The 20,832-nt window shown below is 38.0% G+C and overlaps 2 protein-coding genes across 2 annotated transcripts in view; one reads left to right on the top strand and one right to left on the bottom strand.

The window, feature by feature from the left end:
• Positions 1–6,989, top strand: part of LOC139941073 (adipose-secreted signaling protein-like) — a 46,085-nt gene extending 39,096 nt beyond the window's left edge. Inside the window, exon 4 of the mRNA XM_071937495.1 lies at positions 1,929–6,989. Coding sequence (XP_071793596.1) covers positions 1,929–2,038 — 110 coding nt within the window. The 3' untranslated portion in view covers positions 2,039–6,989. The remainder of the gene's footprint in view (positions 1–1,928) is intronic.
• Positions 6,990–7,192: 203 nt separating this feature from the next.
• LOC139941062 (uncharacterized) lies at positions 7,193–20,262 on the bottom strand. Its single transcript, XM_071937480.1, has 8 exons — positions 20,125–20,262; positions 18,154–19,395; positions 13,284–13,619; positions 12,602–12,733; positions 11,963–12,317; positions 10,341–11,538; positions 9,076–9,273; positions 7,193–8,502 (listed from the first exon to the last, which is right to left on the bottom strand). Exons 2-8 carry the CDS (start codon positions 19,355–19,357, stop codon positions 8,218–8,220), a joined length of 3,708 nt encoding a protein of 1,235 aa, XP_071793581.1. The 5' UTR covers positions 19,358–19,395; positions 20,125–20,262; the 3' UTR covers positions 7,193–8,217.
• Positions 20,263–20,832: the final 570 nt, after the last annotated feature.

Here is a 20,832-nt window from a genome sequence, read left to right as displayed (position 1 = left end):
CGATTGGGTGTGCCAGGTGTGCCGGGCATTAGGGTGCGATGGAAATAATCCCTGTATGCTATTGTAATAAAGATTACAGATTCTCATTATAGGAAAAAGGGGCCAGACTATTTTCCAGTCAAACTGCCACAAAAAAATGAAATGTCACGATCGAAAAGTTCTCACTCTAAGCCAAGAAAACTGGGGGATATTTGTCCCATGAGTTCAAAGCTTTAGACAGAGAGAGAGAAACCAATTTTGAGAGAAGGTAGGGTGAAGTGAAAAGCGGGGCTGGGGTCAAAAAAGAGAAGGTCTCCGGATGCTAATCAAAGTATCTGGCTGAAGTAACTGAGGGGGCAGCGTGACACGCATTGCCGAGGGCTGGAATAATTGAATAGCCATCAAATGAAATCAGTGAGCTCTTTGGCCCTCCACAGGCAGGGCGCTGAATTAGCCGCATGGCTCTGTAAATCCCCCCTTTAAAGAGTAAGCAGATAGACGGGTTTGTAATTTCAGGCCAGTTCTGCACTGGATTATCACTCTGGATACTCTAAATCTGATGTTGATTTAACAGGATTATTCTTTGAAAGAGGGGGGGGGGCTTCTTTTTCCCCTTTCCTTTTTTCACCCTTGTGTTTTTTACTTGGACAATCATAGATACAAAGCCAGCCATCCCACATTATGGATATATTATTTGTGAACACTGTGGATTTATGAACTCGTCTTAACCGAACTTAATTGAGGGCAGAGGAAGCCCACTGATTGGCTTAAAGTTTTAATGAGAGGCGACATCCATGTTTGGACTGGTTTGACCTCACAAAGCAGGTGCCCTTAGCAAGAGATCTTTTCATGTATTGTATATCATCAAGTATTTTGCATGGCTTCATATTGCTTGCATTATAAAAATGTTATGCCATTTAATTAAGTGTTTCTTTCTTTTTTCAGATTTCAATTGCATTTCATCTGCTTTCATTTTGGTGTGTGTATGTTTCATTGTATGATAAAAATAGAATGTTAAACAGTGTGTTTGCTTTGTTCATGATGTTACTCTCTCAATAGTAGACTTTTGTGTGCCTAAAGTGACAGCAGCCTAAGACCAAAAAGTAGCTAAGCACAAAATCCTGCCCAGCAGAATAAGTTTACCAGCTAAACTAGCATGTCACATGTATAATTTGTGACTGGTTTCCTGCTTATTTCTGCTCAGCAGACAACTGTTAAAAATTTGTTTTCCTTAAGTAGCTCTATCCAAGCTTTTCAAAAATTTATTTTTCTTTACTTAATTCCATATTTTTGAGAACAATAGTGTTATCTGGTTCAACTGCTAGCACCTTGTGTCCCTGAATGTCTCCCATTGGTTGCCAAGGGCTAGTATCATGCAGCTTCTAAGCATGCACAATCTTCTAGGCACTTACAAATTTGTCTGGTTGACCAGTTGTTAAAACCGAGGACCTTAACGGCAATTTGGCAGGGTAGTATGGGTTAACAAACCCAAGTCCTTGATTTACAGGCTTAACAATTATGTGTGAATATTTGTTCGCTTTAAATGACCATTCCTATGGAAATACACAGGATTCAAAGGAAAAGAGATGTACGTAGGCCTTTAGTTAGGCTTAAGAATACAAACTGATATTTATTTTGATTTTATCAAGCTCTCTTTTAAAGGCAGGGTATACTTTTTGACAATTTACTCGGGCACTGAAAAAGTTAAGTGCAGCATTCAGTAGGAGTATTCGGTTAGCTGAATTTGAGTAGGAGTACTATCACAACGGTGCTTGGGTAGTTCTCAGGTAGTACACGAGTAGTACTCAAGTACCGGTACCGATTACGAATACCACAACAATACTTTATAGGAGTCATGCACTTCAACGAGTCATGATTATGGAGCAAACGGGAGACTTCCACAATCTAATTTAACTTCTCTTGTTGTTTATTTGTATTTTTAACTTTAGGTAAGGACCAAGGCACACCTCAAGTCAAGGAAGGAATCCAAACTCTAGGAATTGAGTCTGACCCAGCAGCCGAGGAATCAGAAGGCAGTGATTGGACGCCGTTTGAGTGATGACCCCTCCTGTCTCCCAGACCTCTAATGCCTCTTTCAAGAACTTTTTTACAATCAGGAATAAAACATCTCTTTAAACTACTTTTTGTTGGGTCATGGCTATAAGGTCCTATTCTGGGATGAATAGAGGGTGATAAAGTGATGATCTTATTATTGTATATCATGAGAACAGAATGAAATCACAAGTTGCAATCCAGAGTGTTATAGATTTTAGTTATATAGACAACTAAGCCACAACCCAAACAGTTAAGTAATTTCAACATATATAATAAAGTGCACACTATCTAGTAGGAAAAATGCAAATGATAAAAGATTTCTGAAACGAACAAATATCCCCATTTATAGATAACTCAAAACACAGTTAGAGTATACCCCAGGGCACAATTTCATTGAGCTGCTTAAGCACAAAAAGTCCAATCTGTGACTGATATCCTGCTTGTTGTTGCTAAGCAGAAAGTTGCTAAGCATGATTCCCTGCTCAAGCAGCTCTATGAAATTTGGCCCAGGTGGAATAGTGGGTAGACAATAAGCACCAAGCAGTTTTACTAAACGTATTTCCTGATCGAGTACAGTCAATACCCACATCGGAAGACGATTTTTCCAGAGTATATCCCAGTTAGTTCGTTTTGTTGGCACAATCCCTGTGCGGGGTAACTATGCAGTTACAGTTACCCTTACCAAATTTGTTTAAACTTGTAGTACCCAAAGCAGTCATAAGTATGGCGTTGTCTTGTAGCATTCAAACCATAACGGCTATTTAGTTAATGTGCTCATGGAGAGGGTTTTGCTTTTTGTGATTTTGTAGTTGCTATCAATTCTTTTGAGTGTTTGCAGCAAGTATTGATGTTAGATTCGGTTGATATTGTTAGAAAGCAACTTATTATTGTCATATTGATGGTGGTCAGTCAGTCACACCTTGCACGTTGTCAATGGCATACACAGATCTTGCACTTACTAGTCCCTCCGCAATCTGGCCTACATTTCAGTTTTCTTTAACCTTTATTTCATAAGTTTTGGTTCTAAAAAGGCACTATAGACAGGCAGAGACAATTGATTTTAGCCGTTGTAAAACACATGTCAGGACTCTACAGCAAGGTGTAATTCCATAAGTTATCAACACGTCAATGCAGAAATGGCTTAATATATTGCATGGCTGCGTTCCATACAGAATGCAAAAGTGTCTTGCTTGATTTAGGACACAGACAGGCTATTTGTGTCCCTAATTCACTCATGCTTGTGTGACATCTGATATATGCTTCTATACATATGGTATTTCACCAACAAACCCATGTTTTGAATCATGAAGAAAAAACATGTATACATCATTTGATTTTCAAGATGGCAACTTGTTTTCAAAGAGTACTCTGAAACCCACAATGATAGAAGCATTCAATGCAAGCCCATCATGTTTAAATGGTTAGGGACAATCCTGTTTACTATGCCAGGCTCTTAGTATCAACTTACTAGACTCTATCATTATATTCTAACCCTTTTGAGATTGGCTTTTTGGCTGTCCCCAATGAGAAACAAGATGTTATTCTCCTAGATGCCCTTAAGCCAAGATCACCTTCTTTTTCTGTTTGCCATTAAAGTCATAAAGTCATTGGAAGGTGGACTCCATGGCCCCTTGGTTCAATTCACTCCATCTTTGAGTACCTGTTAGCCTCGTTCAAAGTGAATTTACATAAAACAACTGGTTTTTCCTCTCCTTTATGCGCTGTACAGTAAAACCCTTATCGTTAAAATGTATTACAGTACAATAATCTGCTTCACAAGGAGGACAAATTCATGACCATGGGGACAAACAGTTTTATTATTATCTTTACGGTGGATGAGGATGAGTTGTTAAGTAGCGATAAGTGAAAGATGGACCCTTATTGTCTGCCGCCATCAAATTGGCTCCTTACTAATTGAATAGTAGCATTCTTTAGCCAACCTTGATTTTGTTGTAACCATTTAAATGTATATTATGTGCGACAATTCTACAGTAAATATTGTTCATTTTTGGGGACATTCAGCATACATTTTGGATCGTTGCTTTATTTTGTAAACCATGTTCTTTTCCTGATTTAGAAACAAACTTTATGATAGGTACATTAGTCATGTGTGTTCAACTGTTCTGTTACGTTTTATAAAATGAAAATCAATGTGCTGGATGTAATGGAACAAGAATAAGAAAATAATATTTTTGTGTTTGTTCGATATTTTAAAATCTAGCCAATATATACTGAAGATTTCTATTGTATATACTGAATATTCTAAATTGATGTGTATGAAGTAGCGATAGCTATTTAGGGAAAAAGGAAAGAAAATGCTTGAGTCTGAGAAGTATTGAAAGAAATTTAAAAGAAGAATAGATTTTTGTAAAGAATATTCACTGTGTATTAAAGTGGGGCAAAGCCACGGCTTGCCCACCTGCCTTGGTAGTGGTTTGCAACGGTTGCGGATAGAGTAGAGTTTTCACCGGCGTTCACGCATGATTTAGGATTGAGAGATATGCTAGATAGATGCACTTAGAGGGGAACCACTTAGGGAACCACGGAATGGCTTCAACACCTGGAAAAGACACTGCATGACATGTTACTGTACATCTAGGATTCAAAAGAAATACACATGTACATGTAACCTTTTTGTTTTTCAGTTTGTTTTTCTGTTTGTGTATTCTGTGCCAACCTCAAGCTGTCACACTGGAAGTACTTTTAATAGATGACTTGATATGAACATGGAGGTAGAACAAAAATTTGTTATCTGATGACACTTTGTCAAGTAAAAGTGGATTGTTATTTATTTAGGCATCTAGGATTTTGTACTAAGTCGGTTTCTTAACTGTACTGATGTCTTAAATGTAATATCTTGTTTGCTTGCGGTTGGTTCAAAGATTATCATTCCGTTGCCCAAACATTTCAAGTCGATACATTTTCCATGGTCGTGCATTTGATATCAACGAAAATCTGGGCATGTTGTGAAGAATAATCTGCCATTGGAGTACACACTCGGAGAACCTTTTCTGACAGATAGCATTTCTCAGATTCAAAATTTTGGATATAAAAACTGAACAATTTTTACTTAACCACATTTCTTTGAAGTGAAATTGTTCTCAAAGCTGTGTACTTCTAACCAAGTAAGAATTATCATTGCCATTACTTTTAAAAGTCATAACCAAATCATTTTAAAAGTCATATACCGTCCCTTTAAGCGTTGTCAGTCGTATACGACTGGCACTCACTGACAAAAATATCTGCAGGCAGTCATTCGGAAAGCTTGGATTAAATACGGCAGGCGGTCAGCCATGAATTGGTCAGTACTTGCTGATCACGTAGCCCAGGAAATGCAGTCAGCATCTTCCTTGGGCGAGTTAATCGTTTTGCCCTGCATAGGGCACTACTGGTACTTGTTAAATGTTACTGGTCGATACCGAATTTTGTAATTACAGCATTGCCAATGGGTATGAAGGGAAGTCTTTTTAGGAAGTCAAACTTCTGGTTGCTCTCCTGTTATTACATCATTGCTAATGGGTGGGAAGGGAGGTCTTTTAATAAAATCCAAATGCTGGTTTCTCTTCTGTGTTAAAAAAAATCAAAATCATTTATTCTGTTGCCATCTTCAGATACAAGGGCGGATGTCATTGGTTTTTTTTTTTTTTGTGCCACAGAGTTTTTGGGCACCTTGATCCACAAACAAGATTTCTGTGTTTAATGCTAGGCTAAATTTCTTGTTTAATAACTTGAATTGTATTGAGTGTGTAATTCAATTGAATTCTTTTGAGTGAGTTTACCTGTTGTTTTTCTTAGGAGTCACTATTATTTGTCCATCTGTTTTGTACTACATGTACGTGTTCATGTAATTTGTTGAACGAACTGTTGTGGTCTGTAAAAAGGTTTGAAAACCACTTTTTATCGTGAATATAAATGTTTGGTCATTTCCTCGATGTGGTTAAATTTTTCTGTTTCGTCAGTTGATAGTCAAATTATTTCATTAGTTATATTTTACAGATTTCTGAAAGAAATTTTATAGTGTGTTATATGGGGACACAACTCTGGCTCCTTGAGCTTTTTTTTTTTTTTTCAGGCTTTCTCTCATGCTGTTTCTGCAAAGGGTATTGAAATACTATTCTTGAAAGGTAATAATGTGAGAGTCTAGGGCAAGACTTTTAATCCACACACAGGGAGATTAACTTGTTGGGGTAGAATTAGACTGGTCCCCTGTCTTGATCTGCAAGGATAAAGAGAGGCACGTACTGGTCTTACAAGGGCAATGATTTAATTGGACACAATTATTTCATTGGATAATTGTGCAGTGAAGCTTTCTATATCTGTGTTTCGATTGGTCCGAGGTGATGTTTGTCAGCTGCACTTATGGTCATATGCATGCAGCGTGCATGATGGTTGTATCATGTACATTTACACGCGCGTGTTATGTTTTTTTTTTATGTATACATGGATTTGAATCTAAATTTCCATGTGAAATGGGTGCGAGGTCAAAGGTACATTCGTACGGATCAAAAACTAAGCAAAAATTACTCTTGATAACTCATTATATCAACCCATGCCAAGCCAAGAAAATAAGAGGTTGTTTGTTTTGTTTTTAATTAGCTATAAAAAAGTAAACTATTTTCTGAAATAATTCATAGTTTTTATCAAGTAAATGAAAACATTCTGTGTAATGTACCTTTTTTTCTTCTGTTTGAAACAGGCTGTTTTTAAGTATAAATTATTCCTTACTTTTTTCTGATTTTAAATTCTTTACGTAGCTAGCTGAATATTTGTCAGACTGGGGCTGCAGGGAACTTGGACTGTCCTTGTTTTAAGATATTGTGTATACAAGGAACCAGACATGGTAGCCGCAGTATGGTCAGACTTAACTTTAGAAAGCTTGCCCAATTATCCAGCTTTTAATTAGACATAAAACTGTTCGATGAAGCCAAATAAAAACGTCAAAATATTTGAAATGAAAACAGTTTGTGGTGAAGTGTAAATTTGTTTAAACAAATTGTGTATATTTTTTTAATTCTTTAATAAAAATGAAAGTACCTGCGATCGACAACAACTACCTTACTTCTAAATCATATACTCATTTCAGTATTTATTCATTTTAAACCTTTTGGTAGAATCTATATTGTTAACACAAAATAATAAAATAAAATCCTGCAATAAAAACAAACTTTAAGTTGCATTACAAAGCTTCACACTGTTGAGTACAATTTCAAAAACTTAATTGGCTGTTGCTTGTATATATAAAAAAAATGGTTGCATATTGCTTTTTTTCTCAAGCATATTTGAAGAGAAACTGAATAATTGATTGAAAAAGTTGTAGGCCTATGCCAATTTGTATTTATAAGATAATTGAATTATTCCACAATATGTATGACTATTTTTTGTGTTTTTTTACCTTGACACTGATGTATATGAAGCACTGTGGTATACTCGGTATTCATACAATGCTAGTACACATCAGTGTTAGGGTACAAAATAAGGTCGTGTCCGAATTGGCGACTTTGGCTTCAGCTACGTCTAGATCAGCGCGTCTGCCAGTGTTGAAAAATAGCAGACGCGCGCGCCCAAGCCGTAGCTGTAGCCGAAGTCGCCAATTCGGACACGGCCTAATCAATATTCTTTATCCCAAATGCAAAATTTAAACCTACCAAATCTTTGCGATACCTACTCCTAAAGCATAGGTTTGAAACTGCCTCTAGCCACCGGGCCAGCTCGGTGGTCTAGCAATGCAAAAGTGGTGGGTTCAAATCCCAACCAAATTATTTGAGGCATCTGATCCAAACGCACATATCTATGCAACGAGGGTGGTGTTAGTTTTTTTAATTTTTACACACCAAGTGAGGACACTGGTCTGTGATAATTACCAAAAGTATACCTTGCCTTTAAACATTCCAAACAAATTTTGTCTTCTTTCTTTTTACATTGTGATTGGCACAATGTTCATATACTCGTAACTCAAGTAGTCTGAGATCTGAGTACAAACTGAGTATGCCAATAACCACTACTCAAACACTGCATCACCCATTCCTTAAATTCTGACTAAAGTTTTCTTTGAACTCTATTGACTTTGTACAGCGCATGTGTAATAAGAACTGTTTATTACTATTATAAAAAGAAAATACCAAAACACTTTTAAGTCAACACTGATTTTGCTATACTCTTGACCTCATCTATTTTCTATATCTGTTATGTAACCACCACCCCTTTATAAACGACCATTCCTTTGCTCGATTCCAATAATGCGGGCCATAAATGTTCCTTAATTTTTGTGCTTCGTCGGCTGGAGCTGGATGTCCTCTGGTGGACCGATGGATCAAAGGATCGTAGCTCAAAGTCGATGACATATGGAGAGCTCTGAATTGAAAGCTTCCAGGCGATGCTGACGCAGCTCGTTACAAATTTCTTCAAAGGAGTTGAGCCCTCTAGAGTGGCGTTGTCCTCAGACAAGTCGTACACCTGGTCCAGAACATCCTGTTGATATGACAAAAATGTTATTCTCAACACAACATTAAAAGTAACATAGGTAATGAAAAGGAAATTATTTTTGGGATGAATAATGACAAATTTACTGGTGCAGTTGAACCTGCGACCTGGACTAACTTGGCGGTGCTTTACCAACTGGGCCATCTATAGCCCTAGTGTAGCCAGTCTCCCTATGTTGTAGATCTTGCTACGAAAGCTTATGCAGTTTTGTATGTAATTGGTTAGTCTTCCAGTGCTAACACTACCCTCCTTGTTTTATCTATCAGACTATAACAAGGATATATCTATAATGATTTTGTATACTTTCCAGAGTTCTTTGTGTACTCGGTACTTTCCGGAGTTCTGTGATTTTTATTTTATTTTATTTTTACTCGGGTGAAGTATTGACATTAGTGTGCATGGTGAAAGGGTAAAACCAAATAATATTCTTTATCCCTTTTGCAAATTTAACTCAAGGGGGCTAATAGCTCAACACAATAGAGTATTTGCTGACACACATTTATTCTGTCACTGCATAAATGAAGTAATTGTGTAACAATTTTTCAAAGGTGGATCACTTACGGCTATCATTGGGGAGAGGTCAAAAGTGTTTGCCATCTTGCGGAGGTGTTGAAGTAATTCCACTTGTGACTTGTTGTCCGGTGGGATGTCAATGGTGTAGCTACTCACACTCTCTTCATCATCCGTGGGTAGCTGCTGCATCCGAGCCTTGGCCATATGTAGCTCATGTATGGTGATCTGGGCACTGCGGAAAGCAAACTGCAAAATAAAGATGACAAGAAAGAAAAGCTTCATGTAAATCGGGACATTCAGGAGGATGACTACATGACGAATAACAAAATAATATCTATAGCAACTTTTAAGTAGCACCTTTTCTGAGGGGTGCAAAGCACTCTTACAAATAATATCATGAAACACAGTTGAAAATCCACTGCCAGGCAGAGTCTAGCCCTATATAGGACTCTTTCTCTGTACACAGGAACAGAGTCCTAACTTTAGAGGCCCGTTTCTGGGGCGGAAAAATTTCACAGCTTCATAACTTAAATCTTACCTGCAACAAGCCACTAATTTCAACAGATTCACATTCCATGTCGGCATACATTTTTCTGCGGTGGGTTTTGGTCCTCATATTTTCCTCACAAATCCGTCATTTTCGTGAAATAATGCAGCTTCCAACGTTAAAAAATTCCCGTTTCGATCGTTTTCTCACAATGTTGTCTGTTGTAGTCATGCGTACGCGTATACATTCGCGTGCAAGACGCATGATGCAAGCTTAGACGCATGAATTCTTGGTCACCGTATCTTGACTGCACAGCGTTAACAACACAATTCAAAATTTGCGCGTCGTGCGTCTTGCGTACACACGGCAGACTGTGAGAGTACGAACAAAAATGGGAATTCCTTAGCGTTGGGAGCTGCATTATTTCATGAAAATGACGGATTTGTGAAGAATATATGACGATCAAAACCCACCGCAGAAAAACATATGCTGCCATGGAATGTTAATCTGTTGAAATTGGTGCATTCTTGCAGGTAAGATTTGAGTTATGAAGCTGTATAAATTTTCCGCCCCAGAAATGTACCCTGATGTCCAGGACGTCTCTGTAGTACAAAACGAAAGTGTAAGGCCGCCAGGGCTAGGCAGAGTCCAGCTTGTATATTTTTTCTTATTTTATAAGCTCATACAAGATTTATTTCTGTGAATGTAAATGTGCATATTTTTATGCAGAGACCTTTGCTTACAGTTTGAGATTCAGTTGTCTGTCTTTGGCGAGTATTTTTATGTTTTTCACAAAACTGAGGGGAAAAAAGAACAATAACCATACCACAATAACTGAGAAAAGTACAGCATCCTTCTTCTGTGGATCGATGCTCAGACCAGTCCATGCTATAGCTCTCTGCTCCGAGTAAAGTTTATCATACGCATACAGCAAGTCCCCTGTAATGTGTCTGATGTGGTGCTTGGGTAAATGTCGATTGATAGGAGTGGACTTGTTGGCTGTTTGCTGGGAGCGCTGGTGGGACCCTGTTGCCTTCTGTTTGATGAGACTGGCTGACTTGGGCTGGAGCACTGGGGAGGAAGCCTGTTCAACAGCAGCAGGTTGAAGCCCATTTGGAATGGCAGAGGATTCTACTTCCTCAGCTGGGGGATTCTTTACTTGTACTTTTTTAGTGACCTCCAACTTGATGTTGTTGTTAACAGGAGCCTCCTGTTTTAGAACAGTCTTTATGGATCCATTAGTTTTTGTTGGTCCATTTTTGGGAGATGTATTGCCCAGAGAGGGATTTGTTTGACTCTCGGCGGGAGGGATCACTGCTTGCTGCTTTTCCTTGGAGGGTTCCACGTGTTGGACAACAACTTTAGCTGCAGATTCTTGTTGAGCAACAGGGACTGGCTTTTCATCTTGTACAGGCTCCCTGTCTTCCAGCTCTGTTGCTTCTATCTGTCGTGGATTGGCTGAACCCACAGTTTTCACAGACTTTTCCTCCGCAGGTTTGGAGCCCTTTGCCACCCTGTCTTTTAGCTCTGCATCTTCTTTCTGTGGCGTCTCGGCTAAATCAACAGTTTTCACATACCTAGTCTCTGCAAGTTTCTCCACGATTTTCACAGACTTAATCTCTGCAGGTTTCTCCTCGCCTTCTTTTAAGGACTGTAAGTTGGCTTTTTCTGGAGAAGCCTCTTCTGACATCGACACTAACTGCTTTTCAAAGGACTCCCTCCGCTCTTGGAAAATAGGCTCCTCCAGCAGTTTCCAGAGAGATTTCTTTGGGACAGATGGGCTCACACTTTCAGCTTTCTGCTTCTCCAGGACAGCCACTTGCTGTTCCACAAATGATGGGAATGACGATCTTCTGTCTGTAAATTCATCAGGCGGACGTAGAGTTGGAGATGTTTCACTGAGCTTGCCTTCCTCCGAGGACGGCTCTCCTTGATCTGTAGGAAACAGCTCTGTGTTTGATGATTCTCTTTGTGGGATAATTACAGGTGATTTGTCTTCCTTGAGAGCAGGGGTAGGATGAGCCCTGTAGGAAAGAAGATCATGAAATTAGTATAAAATCATACAAATTAAATCAAAGCATCTGGCTGTCTTTGATACAAAAACTCCAACAAGTTTTATGGCTCTACTTATCTGTAAGCAACGAATCTGTGCTTACGTAAGCATTACATGAAGCATATTTCATGGGCTAGCAGGGAATATTGGCTCTAGCGCGTATGTACTCCACATCACTAGGAATTCTTCTATAGTTACCATAGCTACGATAGTAACCATTGTAAGCAGAGAATGGCCATCTTAAAAGTTTGACTTAGTTTTGGCAGGACAGGAGATTAATTCATCTATTGCACCGCCAAAACTCTGCTTCTGGAGATGCTTAAGGGTTTCTCCCTTGTAGTCATAGAATTACACAGAAGTCCTTTTTCAAATGATGTTTTACTTTAAAAACTGACCCTTTTGAAACAGCTTTCTCTTGTGCATCTTTTAGTTTCTGCATCTCAATGGAGTTCCTTTGAAGCCGCTTAATGAGTCGCTCGTTCTCCAGGTTCAATTCCGCTTCAATCTTTGCCAACTGAGTAGAATCAAGCTGCTCCAGGTCGGGCGGAAGGTTGAACAAAGTGTCGTCATCTTTGGCCTTTGACCCCTTACCTTTGACCTTGATTTTAGCATACAGTGGATCTGGATTGGTTGCCTCTGATGATGATTCAGCTTTAGTTGAGTCTTTGTCTTTGCTGCTGCTTTGAGGCGGGGTCTTGAATTTGAGAGTTGCATAGGTCGGGTCGGCATCATTATCAATTGCATCATCCACTTGAAAAACAAGAATAATATTTTTACTTTAACTCATTGATATTACTTTGAGTCAGAGAGAATAGGGGAGAATCATTGTTTTGTTCCAGGTAAATTAAAATGGAGGTTGGAGGTTCCAGTCCCACTCTCTGCCTTTGTTCAACCCAAAATTATTTAAAAGTTAAACCATCAGTCAATTTCTTTTGTGGCTTATGACTTAAATTTACACTGTCTTATTTCAGCATAAAGTCACAATGCATGTTTGTCAGTGCTATTTTCTACACTTTGTTACTAATCTTACTTACTTTGGGAACTGATAGATGGTGTCTTTTCTCCGCCGCCAAAGTAGTGTTTCCTCAAGACAGAAGGCGAGACTGAAGAATCTCTGCTCCTTGGCTGACTTATCCCTCGTTTCTCCAGCTGACGTCTTCCAACAGCTATTCAAATACAAGAGTTGGAGTTTGTCTAAGAACACGTTTTACGAATTGATGAGTTAGCCCCTCCAAATGGATTGTATTATTACTTTTGAATGTTTACAGTCTGAAAGCAAGGCCACTGATGAGCAATGGATTCAGATGTATGTATTCTGTGAAGTTGAACTATAACATTAATTTTGTTGTTATTTTTTGTATTTTCTGGTAAAGAAACCAAAGATGCCTCTTAAGTTATAAGTCACTGTAGATCGCAAGCAACAGTGAAAACAAGGTTGCTTGCTATTTGAACGAGAAACACGGGGTTTAACCCCTACTCTTTGACCCCAAGTTTTCTGGGTTTTTTTTTTGTACGCTACAAATCCAGGTACACAGGACCTACATGAAGCAATTACGGTAAAGCATATTGATCAAGTGTCATGACCAGGACTCGAACCCACACTCTGCTAATCAAAAACACCAGAGCAGTCCTAGCCTTCTCCATATTTTGTTTTCTTCTCTTTTTGTGTGTTATTTTTATTGAACTTTTGGAGAGAATTTTGTTTTAAAAGATCACCTGGGGATGAAGCAGACATTTTGCGGATCCTTGTGAGCATCTGCTGTAGTTCTGCACTCTCCTCTACACTTTCCCTCCTGGGTCTGGAGATGACAATGGGGTCCATGGAGCTGCTACGTGAGGGCTTCGTCTGCTCTGCTTCATTGCTGCTGTTCGACACGGCGGCTTGAGTGGATTGAGACGATTCCAATGAGTGACTGCGTTTGTGGTGTTTCCACCAGCGAGATCGCTTCTCTGTGGGCTGCTCACCGGGCATAGCGGACTTCTCATGGTGGTTGGTGGTTGGTGCAAAGATTTGCTCAATCGATGGGCCTTCTTTCTTGGCAACTGTCACTGCTGAGAATATTTCCAAATGAAAGAATCAGTTAATTTATTTATTCATTATTTATTTTATGTACCCTTTTTATGTTAATCAATTGTCTATTATTATCTGCAATCAAATCAAAGTTGTGGAAACAAATCAAATCAATTGAACGGAACCAAGGGATCAGAGGTGGATCACAAAGAGTTAAGACTATCTCAAGTTATGACTAGTTACTCATCCTAACTTAGGACTAGCCCTAAGATGGGAGGCTATCTTTGAGAAATCAATCCCAGGTTGGCTCAGTGTTTTTTTTCCCTGCCTTTTACCTCAGTCTGTGAACACCAGTTCCAATCCCACCTCAGACCAGAGCCTTGCATATTGTGGTTCGGGTTTTGCAGTCCAAACCTGATTGTGTGGGTTTTCCCCCATTTGGGGTTTTCCTCCCACATAAAAAAAAATGAATATTTCTTTTCATTTCCTGGTCACCATCCTGTATAATGTTGGACGTTGTGTAATGAAATAAGTCAATAGTGGACATTTCTTATCCTTTGAAAGTTAGCCAATATTTATAGATTTATTAAGTTTCTTAGACTCAAAAGCTTTGCTTCTTGTATTGTTGTTTCAATACTTGTTTTCAAACGGCAAGAAATAAAGAGGGTGGTAACATGGTTTGAACAAATAGTAAGTTCAAGTTCTTTTTTATAACCAATTAAAAACAATTACACATAAACAATTCAAGCTTATTCAAAAATCCTTTCTCAGAATCTCATTCAAGCCCCTAATCATTCCAATCAATTGCAACAACAGCTATTGCACACCAGCAAAACTAATTCCCACGGTGGCTGCAACACTAAAAAATATTGTTGGTGTCTCATCAAACACATGACATGAGATCAAGCCAAAATAAGTTTCGCAATTGTAGAATTGCAAAACAAATTTGACGTACACAACAAAATACTCAGTAGCTCAACAATCAAGGACATTCACCGATCCATCAAATATGGATGTTGAGTTTTGTTGACTGGTGAGGCATTTGACTGCGGCGAGCATGACCAAAAGAAAGGGTATGCAACAATGCAGATTGACAATGGACAACCTTTACAATGCATCTACCTTCCTAAATGCACCACAATTGCGTGAGAAACTTGTTCGACAAGTTGGAATTTGTTCACGCATCAGTTGCATGGAAGCACACACAATGCTGGAGTAGGCCTACACACATGTATGTTTATTAAAAATGGAATTTCAAATATTTGCAAAGTCACTTTTATGTTAACTTAATACCTGGATAAAGGTTTTTGCAAAAAAAAAACCTGAATGAACATAATAAAGCATGGAAAAAATACTACATAAAAATAATAATAATAAGATAATAATAAGTATTTGTAAAGCGCCACATCTGTCAGAAAGACTCCTGGCGCAGAAAAAGAACTCTGATAATGACTGAATCTATTATATGACTGAACAAGTGACTTTTTAGTTTGGTTGAAGCATGGAGGTAGGATTATTGAAGAGAATGTCTACTTGTCCAGCATGTGAACAAGCACAGTCTCCCCAAGCAAGCATACATATAGACAAGATTTACTGACATCACATTCAATGATCTGTCAATTTGTGTACAGAGAAACTTTTAGCATTGCATTTTATCTTTTGAATTTTACCTTCTGAATAATATGACCTTTTGACTGGTGCAAAAGTCCTCTTAGACTAATTTGTTTTTGATTTCTGATAACTTTATGTTTAAAATTTCGCTCTGAAAGGTTATCAAACAAGGTGACACTTAACACCCACTTAAGAGTGTAAGGTTAGAGATCTTCTCCCCCAATTTCCATCTAATGGAATTTAAATGCGTCACCTAACTGAAACTGACCTTAGAGCTTCTCTTTTAAACAGTTCACCAAACTTAAACCCCTGGGCCATATCAGAGGCATTATTTAACGCTTTTATTTATGTTCATTGATTGAACTTGTTTGAAAGTCACGGATTAACAACACCTCAAATATAGAGCACAAAGGTCAGTCCAGTGTTTTTAATATTTACTAAGAAAATAACCCAGTGGTATTTTCCCAGTACCATAAAGGCAAAGTGGTTGAATAGTGTGGAAAGTTTATTATTTGGCACTATAAGCCGATTAACAGACTTCTGGACTAAGGGGTCACAAGATTTATTTCACAGTTGAACTAAAATTGGGGGAAACTCTCAAAAACTCTTTTAAATTTTTTTAGGACAATAACACAAAACCTTTGAATCCTCTGGTAGTTGTCTGTGATTTGTGTTTTCATCAGACATCTTACACATACAAGTGCGTAATGCTTAAAATATGTGTTTCAATAAAATACTTGTTAGCCTTGAGAAAGACTTTGTTTGATAATCATTTAAGTATTTCTTTACATTTATATCATACAAGTAGGTCCTTTTGGTTGGTAAGCAGTTTGCATTCAGCTAACTCTATTTTCTCAATAAAAGTACAACTAGAAAATTAACTTTCTAGTCTGTAATCATTATAGGTTTTAAAATATAGGAACCTTAACAAGATGGTGGCAGTATGATAAAGACTGGATTTCATTTTCACAAATTGATCTATTATAAAATGTCCATTTACAAAATACTGTACACACACAGTGCCAGTATTCTTTGATTCCAGCCAATACAATACAAAGTGTTCAGCAACAAAACTACCTCTTCAATATTTATTCTATACACCACTCAAGGTTAAATATGGCTGGAACTTGATTGTTGTGATTATTACTGTAAGGTTATATTGTATCTTACAACCCACGTATAACCTTGCAGGATTTTAAACAGTATTTTTTGTTTGGCAGTAGAACCCTTTTGATTAATTCTGTTGTTTGGATAAAATTGTGTCTGTGGTAAATCTGACTCAAGGTTTGTGACTCATTAAAAGTTTAAAAGATGGACAGAGAGGTTCAAAGTAGTATTGAAGACCTATTAAAATAAATAAAACATAATACAGCTCAGAGTGCCAGCACATTAATTTGTTCACCCCCAAATTATTTCAAATTTACCCAGTTAGTTTCCTGTGTGGTTTAGGCCCTAGTCACTTGATATTGGAAATTTAAAAAAAGTTGTATCCCTTTAGGTGATCCCTCTGCTGCCTGGCTTGTATCATTGGGTGCAATTGATCCCTGGCTACACCGCAGGTACAGGTAATGGCTTCTGACTAAAAAAAACCAACAAAGATACTGACAAAGAAGGGAGACTGTGGGCAGCGTAAAATAGAGCTAGAAAGTGGAGTGCTTAGACGTTAAGCCGGAGGTCACTGGTTCGAATCCCACTCCCTTGAATAAAAGGAATTACAGGGATTGGTGGGGTAACTTTTTATATTAGAAATGGCTTCTGAAAAAGTTGAATGACATTGGACTTTGACATTTGACAACTGACACCTTCGAGGAAAAACATTACAATTACTGTTAAATTTGAAATGCTTTGGCATAATGGCAAGCCTTCAGAAAACTTCTCTGAAGCTTTTGTGCATCTATGGATGACTTGTCAAGGCAAAATTAAACTTAGCTAAATACAAAGTAACAAATAATGAGAGGAGGTTGTAGAAAAACCATTGTGCAATCCCAAATCTTTAAGTCCTTCAAATCCTTTCTCAAAAGATGCATTACCGGAAAGTAACCCCTCAAATAAGACTTCAAGGGCTTATCTTGTTTTGATGATCTCACCTATGTTTTGTTAGAGTGTTACTGTAACAGTAACACTAAATGTTTCTGTGAATATCTTTACATGGTGTGTTATGGCCGAGTGGTACAAAGCGCACTCAAGCTCTGGTGTTTCTGATCAGCAGAGTGTGGGTTCAAGTCCTGGGCCCAATTTCATAAAGCCTGTAAACACAAAAACCTGCGAAGCTCAGAAGAAATTTGTGTAGAGGTAGGTTCTGCTTTCTACTACTTTATGAAATTGGGCCCTTATATTATGAGCGGCACCATAAAGTATGCTGCCAACAACAAAAACACCTGCTTCCAGCAAGTGCACCAAAGATTCTGAAATTGCCAGGATGAGCAACTTTTCTTTTTTGCTGACAACAAAGTGCCAACTGATGCTCATTACAAAAAGAGATAAACATCAAAAGTAGAGTGACATGCACTTTTCCCAAAGTGACAGGCGCATTCACAGTTCACCAGTCACTGAACTACAACCACAATAAACTGACAATCACAAAATCATGACAATGCATCCTTGGATACACCCTAAAAGTATCAGTCAATTAGGCCCCAATAGAATGATTTTTTTTGTGAAACAGTATTTGAATGAAATAAGATAACCTTCATGCTTTTTGGTTTGTATTTATAGACAACGGAAAACTAGTAAACAACTTTTTTTGTTCAGGCCTTAACAAAATTAGAAACTTAAAAATAAAAAAAATGTCAAAAGGTTAAAAACCAAAACATCAACAACAGTAATCATTTAAACATGTGTTTAATCTTCTTTAATGAAATAATAAACAAAAAATAAAACAAAATAAATAAATACAAGTTTTAAGAAATTAACCACTCTTATGACATTTCGTATGACATTTTTTAAAGGGTAAGAAATACTTACCCATTTCTTGATGGACTTCAATCTCAACGACAACCACCTCCTCCTTGGTCGGTTCTTCTTCCGTATCTTCATCCTCTCTATGTAAACTTATGATGTCTTCTTCATCACTATGGTAACCAAGTGTTGAATAAGAGCTCTGGTCTGAACTGCAGTGCTCATCCAAAAGCTCTTTGAATATGTCAAGAACAGTCTGAAGACTCTTTGAGTACTGGGCGATGAGGGGAACAACCTTAGCATTGGACGAAAAAGTCTTGATTTCTGTCTTAAGCTTTCCGAAAGCAAGGAGCGCACTTTTGTCATACTCGATGCGGTCTTTGAGGGTCTTAATCAGGGATGGCAGTTGTGAGTTTATTCGGACCTCAATGGCATTCAGAAGAGACTTGTTTTTGTAGAGACGGTTTTTGATTTGGTTCTCGTTGAGCTTTGTGAGAGCCTGGTGGTTTCCTTGCCTAGACTTCTTATCACTGTTGATCTTGAACTTGACCGGCTTACTGTGAGACAGGTTAAGGTGATCAAGGGTGTTCACAGCAGCTTTGAAGGCCTGGATGTTCTCATTAATTTCAAATTTAAGGCCGTCATGGAGGTCGATGAGAGACCCGTTCATTGAAATGAATCCGTGCTCGCCTATGCCTTGTAAAGCCGTGTCCATCAGCTTCTTGCGTTTGAAGAGAGTCCGGACAAGATCGGGGTTGATGTGCAAGACGATTCTAAGGATGTTGTGGATGGACTTCCTGGCCTCCTCAGGTTTGGGATATTTAAATTCTATTGCGCTCTGGACCATTGAGATGTACCGTACAATATGGAACACCATTGCCTCGACTTGAAACTGCTCGACGGGGAAGCTCTCCACATCGCCGAGGAAGAGTCTAGAGTACAAACTCTCAAGGAAAACTAAGGACTGTGGGACACTATCGATGACAGGATCAACAGGAATGTCGAGGACAATCTCCTTTAAGGACTCGATGGAGATCTTGTTCAGGAGTTGAGAGGCATCAACAAATTTCCCCTTCTCAATCAAGAGGAGAAGCTGTCGAAGAAGAAAGCTTGGGCTTACCTCTTGGTACTTAATAGGACTGGCCCCTTTCCCCCCGAAGCTGCTAACCCATGATGAGTTTCGCCAGGGACCAGGTAGAGGGACCGAAGTCTTTCTCTTTCTAGGTCGACTCTTCCTCCCTGTTGCTGCTGGTTTAGTTTGGTCACTCATACTGGTATCAACTCTCACTCATACTAGTATCAACTCAACTGAAAATAAATAAGTAACAAATTAACAATTTATTCTACTCCTTCAGCCTCATTCTATAGACCACTCTTTCAAAAAGAAACTGTTTTCATTAAATTAAAGATTAAAAAATCCTCGAAAACTTTTCCATATAACCTTGTTAAAGGTGCAAAGTTACAAATTAAAATTTTTCTTCTACTCATGCAGCCTCTTTCTTTAAACCACTCTTTCAAACGAAAACTTGTGAAGACATTTTCTATCAGATTAAAGAATTATAAATCCATGTAACTTTTGGTATAATTTGAACTAAATTTTAAAAAAGAGCACTCAAAGTGAATTTGCTGCAAGTAAACAAGTGTGTGTAAGTTTGTTGACAGAAGTCCTATTGTCAGCTGAAAAGAGGAAGTCTCACATGCCTGTTTTTGTCAATATAGTTTATAGTATTATTGTTGAGCTAAATGGTTTAGTCAAAAAATTAAAAAGTAAGATTGTTTAGACTCCAAAAGTTATGAGAACAGAAATCACACCAACATATACTTTGGCAGGCATTTTAGAATCAACCTTTTTAAAAAGTTGAGCAAAGCCATAAAAACACTTCATTCGTGCAAAGACAAATTCTAAAGTCCCCCTGAATTTAGCAATTGGTTTGTAAAAATGTGTACAAAATACAAGTTTCAAACACTAAAAACACGTCAAACACAAATATAAGTCTGATTATTTACAACAAAAGAACAAAATCTCGAGTATATTACCTTTGAGAAAGCAAGGCCAACGCTAACCATTTCCTTCATTCAGCAAACTGCCATGAACTGTACTTCATCCACCAACCGAAGTTTTTATCAACAACGCATGTTATTGTTGGGACAAACCTCCACATAGCATGTTCTTATATGGAAAGACTGCTAGTCCCTGCATGGACCCCCTCAGTGGCTGGTATTGTGAATTACTTTGATTCACTTCAATAGTTTTGCTTTCTGTCTGAAGCCTATTAATAAAACCGTGGTGGCGCTATTCAATATCCATGACCAAATTTCATTGAGCTGCTTATGAGTACCAACATTTATTAAGCGCCAAACAATTTTTCTTACAGGACAAATTGTTTGTGTTTGGCTACTTTTTGTGCTTAAAGCAGCTCTATGAAATTAAGCCTAAATTGTAATAATTTGCCTGCTATAGACCAAAGTTGATTCAACACTTGTTTACTTTGGTAAAACATTTGCAACTTCATGCACTCAATTGAACTACAATAATGTGAGTTTATCATATCCCGAAGTGTCTATGAAACTGAGTAAACTTGCGGGTACAAATATCAAATAAAATATATGTTGGGAGAAGTGTTGGTTCTGAGAAGAACCATTTTGGTCTCTCATAACCCATACCTCTCCCATCAGAGATTTTATGCATGCCTTTACATCTGCAAGTTACCTATTTATAGTCAAATGTTTTACCAAAGCAACAGT

The sequence above is a fragment of the Asterias amurensis genome, chromosome 8, assembly GCF_032118995.1.
Source record: "Asterias amurensis chromosome 8, ASM3211899v1".
NCBI classification, from domain to species: Eukaryota; Metazoa; Echinodermata; class Asteroidea; order Forcipulatida; family Asteriidae; genus Asterias; species Asterias amurensis.
This window is presented reverse-complemented; position numbering and strand designations above follow the sequence as displayed.

Coding starts and splice junctions, on each gene's coding strand:
- LOC139941062 (XM_071937480.1), bottom strand. CDS start 19,357: ATGAGTGACCAAACTAAACCAGCAGCAACAGGGAGGAAGAGTCGACCT. Junction 12,318..12,601: donor ACCATCTATCAGTTCCCAAA/GTAAGTAAGATT, acceptor TTGTTTTTCAAG/TGGATGATGCAATTGATAAT. Junction 11,539..11,962: donor GAGAAAGCTGTTTCAAAAGG/GTCAGTTTTTAA, acceptor TCTTTCCTACAG/GGCTCATCCTACCCCTGCTC.